This window comes from Mus pahari, chromosome 17 (genome assembly GCF_900095145.1).
Source record: "Mus pahari chromosome 17, PAHARI_EIJ_v1.1, whole genome shotgun sequence".
NCBI lineage: Eukaryota > Metazoa > Chordata > Mammalia > Rodentia > Muridae > Mus > Mus pahari.
In genome coordinates this window covers 56,721,212-56,725,280 of record NC_034606.1, presented here as the reverse complement: position 1 = coordinate 56,725,280, position 4,069 = coordinate 56,721,212, and the positions used below count along the sequence as shown (strand labels likewise).

Here is a 4,069-nt window from a genome sequence, read left to right as displayed (position 1 = left end):
AGAGGAAGAGGAAGAGGAAGAAGAAGAAGAAGAAGAAGAAGAAGAAGAAGAAGAAGAAGAAGAAGAAGAAGAAGAAGAAGAAGAAGAAGATGATGATGAAGAAGAAAGAGGAGGAGAAGGAGAAGGAGGAGGAGGGGGAGGAGGAGAAGAAACAGTAGCTAGACATATTCAATCCATCCACCTTTGTGCATGAGGAGAAACCAACTTTTATATCTGCTGAGTTTATTTCAGTTTCCTATAGCTTAACTTTGGCAATTTAGAGATAAGGACCCATAACCTCTAAAAGTGGTGCCAAGGTGCTTGGAATAAGATAGACTTCCCTTGTTGTGCTTGCCTAAATTGATACAATGTATCCAAATTTGAATAGAATGAAAGGAGGAATAAGACGCAGTTACAAAAGTTGGAGTTCATAAAATAAAGCCATTCACAAAGGGCCAAATGTGGATTTAAAATGGTGTGGGAATAGCTAGAAAAATGCACGGGGAAGCAAGAGTAGAAATGATATGAAACTTGGGAACAATTAGGAAGTCGCAATGTCCCAGGAGAGGGTGATATGGCCCAGGGAGAATGATGGTGCAGCTGGGACAGGAACATGGAAAGGAAGGGAGAGTACATTGTCATTAAGTAGCGAGAGGATTGGGACTGAGGCAGAGTGCTGGCCTGTGGACACTGAAAGCTGCGACTGGTTGGCACACTCTGTTACTTGCAGAATTGGCACTGTCAACAAATCCATGTCTTCACCAAGTCCTGGCACCATGGCATCCAGCATCAAAAACAGAACAACAACAATGCCTCAGTGTGAGCCTCGCCTTTTGAAGAAGACATACTCACACACACACATATCCATTCTCATTATTTAATGATTCTTTTTCTATCCTTCTAGAATAAGAGCAACTGGAAAGGCAACGTGGGCATTAACTGGCTTTTGAATGTTCACACTGGTCCAGACAGGAACAGGTGGTAGTGTGCCTGTATCTGTAAGGCATGGTTTTGCCGTCAGAACAGTCAAGTACAATGTCCCTGAACTCATAGTTTTCCTCACGGCAGCAAAAGCAGGAATTCTCCAACTGAAAGGTCTCATAATTGTACCTAAAAGAAAGGAATTCAGTAAGAAATGCTTCAGAATATTTGCAAATGCTACATATCTTGACATCAGTGCTTATATTCTAATGGCTTCCCTAAATGGCTTAATAGCTTTTACTGTGATCTTTTTCTAGATCTTGAATCCCTTCCAGCTACAAAAGTTCTGATGCAGACAAGTGACAAATAGCACTTGAGATGAAAATGAGATTAGAAGAGTTGTAGCTGCATAATGGGAACATTAGGGTGCAAAAATGTAAATAAGGGATTTTTAAATCAATACCAAGTTATAATTATTCTCACTAAATTAATCTCATATAAACTTTTATATTAAAAATCATATAATGCCATTCTAAAATTCAACTTTAAAATGATGTGAGTAATGCCATTCCTTGATTAAGCACCCTTTATTGTCACAGCAGGATTAGCATCTTTAGAAAATGACCTAAGAATAACTTATGGCTAAAGTGATTACTTCTAGTCCTTAGATCTTAGAATTTTATATATTTTTTCACTGTGTCCTAATCAGGCAGTTAATGCATGGCAAACTGAGTTAATGCAGAGTACACATTCACAGGGTAACTCACTTGACAGTCCTTTTGCACTCTCCTATACATCTTGCCATCTCAACCCTCTTCCTACAGCCCTTGTACTTAATGGTCACGTTCACAGGGGTAGTCCTGCAGTCATTCTTACCTGAAGCAAAGAGCAAACCAGACAAAGAATGGAGATTTAACATTTTGACAATCACTAGGCGTCCTTTATCTTAACCAAAGGGAAAAGGTGTATTAGCTACTTCCCCATGCTATGAAGGGAGCCATCCCGCCTCAGCTCCTACTGTGAAGAGAGAGGGGGTAGGGGCAGTCAGAGCAGAGAGAGGAGGATGAGATATTGCTGACAAGCATTTTCTTATTGTGGATTATATAACCTTGTGTTCAACTATACAGATTGACTACACAGATTGCTGGTGTTAGGACAGAAAAGAAGTCTGTTGGTTTTTACACAAGAATAAAATAATATTCTTTTGTAAATATAACTGGTCATTATTTTTTTCAGTCTACTGACAGTAAATAACTGTAACACCCTTTGAATACATATCAGTTGGCAGCATACATTGTGACCTAGTTCTGTATTTTAACATACCTGGTCAACTAACGATCTGTCATTCTGTCTTAAAGAAACATTCTCAACCACTTAGGTATGTTCTATATACAGAAGTCAACTTACATTTATAGCAACATTTATTTGAATCGTAGATTCTCTCTTCCTGCAGGAACAAAAGATTAAAATATTTAATACTGAATGAAATATGACATTTCTTAATATCCTAAAGTAGCAACACCAAGGGGAAATGAAAAGAGATAAGCATGCTGGCATCAGCTCTGGGGCTAGGCAAGTGCAGAAGGAGCTGAACTTGGTAATAAACACGAGACTGAGTGTTTAAGACCGAGACTTTGCAATGACGGGAAGAAAAGGTAGAAGGATATGCAAATATGAGAGAAAACAAATCATATTTCACTTTCTTCAAAGGAAAAATTCTGTAACCCAACACCACATGCCATCGTCTTCTTTTACTCAAGATCTGCACTTAAACTTTGTTTCAGATCCAAACCTTCCTAACTCTTAAGGTGAGAGACAAATAAATTACTGAAATAGAGTATCTAGGATAATGGTTTAAGCTTATGTTATAAATTACAGATTCAGAAAGAAATGTTGTAACTTGATATTAAACATTACATAATTTTAAAACAACATATATTGAATGTGTTGGCATAAGTTTTAACCATTTGAGGAGAGGGAACTTCATTAAAAAAAAAAATGTTCCAACTAGATTGGCCTATAGGAAAGCTCGTAGGCATTTTTCTTAATTAATTATTAATATAGGAAGGCCCAACTGACTGTAGGTAGTGCCACCCCTAGGCTGGGCATCCTGGGGTATATAAGAAAGCAGCCTGGGGAAGCCATGGGAAGAAAGCTATTAAGCAGAAACCTTCCATGGCCTCTGTATCAGCTCCTGCCTTCAGATTCCTGCCTTGGGTTCCTCCTGTCCTGACTAACCTAGTGATGGAGTATGACCTGACAGTGTAAGATAAATAAGCCCAGTCCTCTCCAAATTGCTTCTGACCATGGTATTCACCCCAGTAATAGAAACTAAAATACAGAGGAAGAGAAATATATGTGAAATAGTACAGATACATGTCATTTTAGAGAATTTGAAATTTTATAGGAAGTAATTAATCTTCCATGAGCTTTTATTAAAAAAGATGTGTTTTTTTTAGTTTTGTTCATAAACTAATGAAGGGGGATTTGACTCAATAGCTCAAGAATGGTTGTTGCATAATATAATAATAATAATAATAATAATAATTTTCATTATTATTTATTGTTTTCAAAAAGTTTAAAATTTTAATTAAGCATTATCAAATACTTTTCATGATCTCACATTCCTTTTATATTCATAACCTCTTATTCTTTATTATTGTTGTGTATATGCAAATATATAAAATATATTTATAAATATGCAAATATGTATTTACATATTTAAATTTATACAGACACAGACAGACAGATACAGAAATATTTTTTTTAAAAGAGGGCTTCCACAATCTTCCCTGAACCTAAGTTATGGAATATTCATAGATATAACCATTGACACTGGGCTATCCAATTCATCATTTTGATCAGTTGTGATTTTTTTTATTTTTTTATTATTTTCTTTATTTATATTTCAAATGCTATCTCAAAAGTTCCCTATACCCTCCCCCTGCCCCTGCTCCCCTACCTACCCACTCCCACTTGTTGGCCCTGGCCTTCCCCTGTGCTGGGTCATATAAAGTTTGCAAGACCAAGGGGCCTCTCTTCCCAATGATGGTCGATTAGGCCATCTTCTGCTACATACGCAGCTAGAGGAGACATGAGCTCAGGGGGTACTGGTTAGTTCATATTGTTGTTCCACCTACAGGGTTGCATCCCACTTCAGCTCCCTGGG

General features: G+C 37.3%; 1 protein-coding gene across 1 annotated transcript in view; it reads right to left on the bottom strand.

Moving 5' to 3' along the window:
* Positions 1 to 745: 745 nt before the first annotated feature.
* The window catches only part of LOC110334547 (mucin-19-like), a 97,438-nt gene continuing 94,114 nt past the window's right edge, over positions 746 to 4,069 (bottom strand). The window contains exons 51-53 of the mRNA XM_029547874.1: positions 2,308 to 2,347; positions 1,668 to 1,776; positions 746 to 1,089 (exon numbers count right to left, since the gene is read on the bottom strand). Of these exons, the coding sequence (XP_029403734.1) occupies positions 915 to 1,089; positions 1,668 to 1,776; positions 2,308 to 2,347 (324 nt within the window). The 3' untranslated portion in view covers positions 746 to 914. The remainder of the gene's footprint in view (positions 1,090 to 1,667; positions 1,777 to 2,307; positions 2,348 to 4,069) is intronic.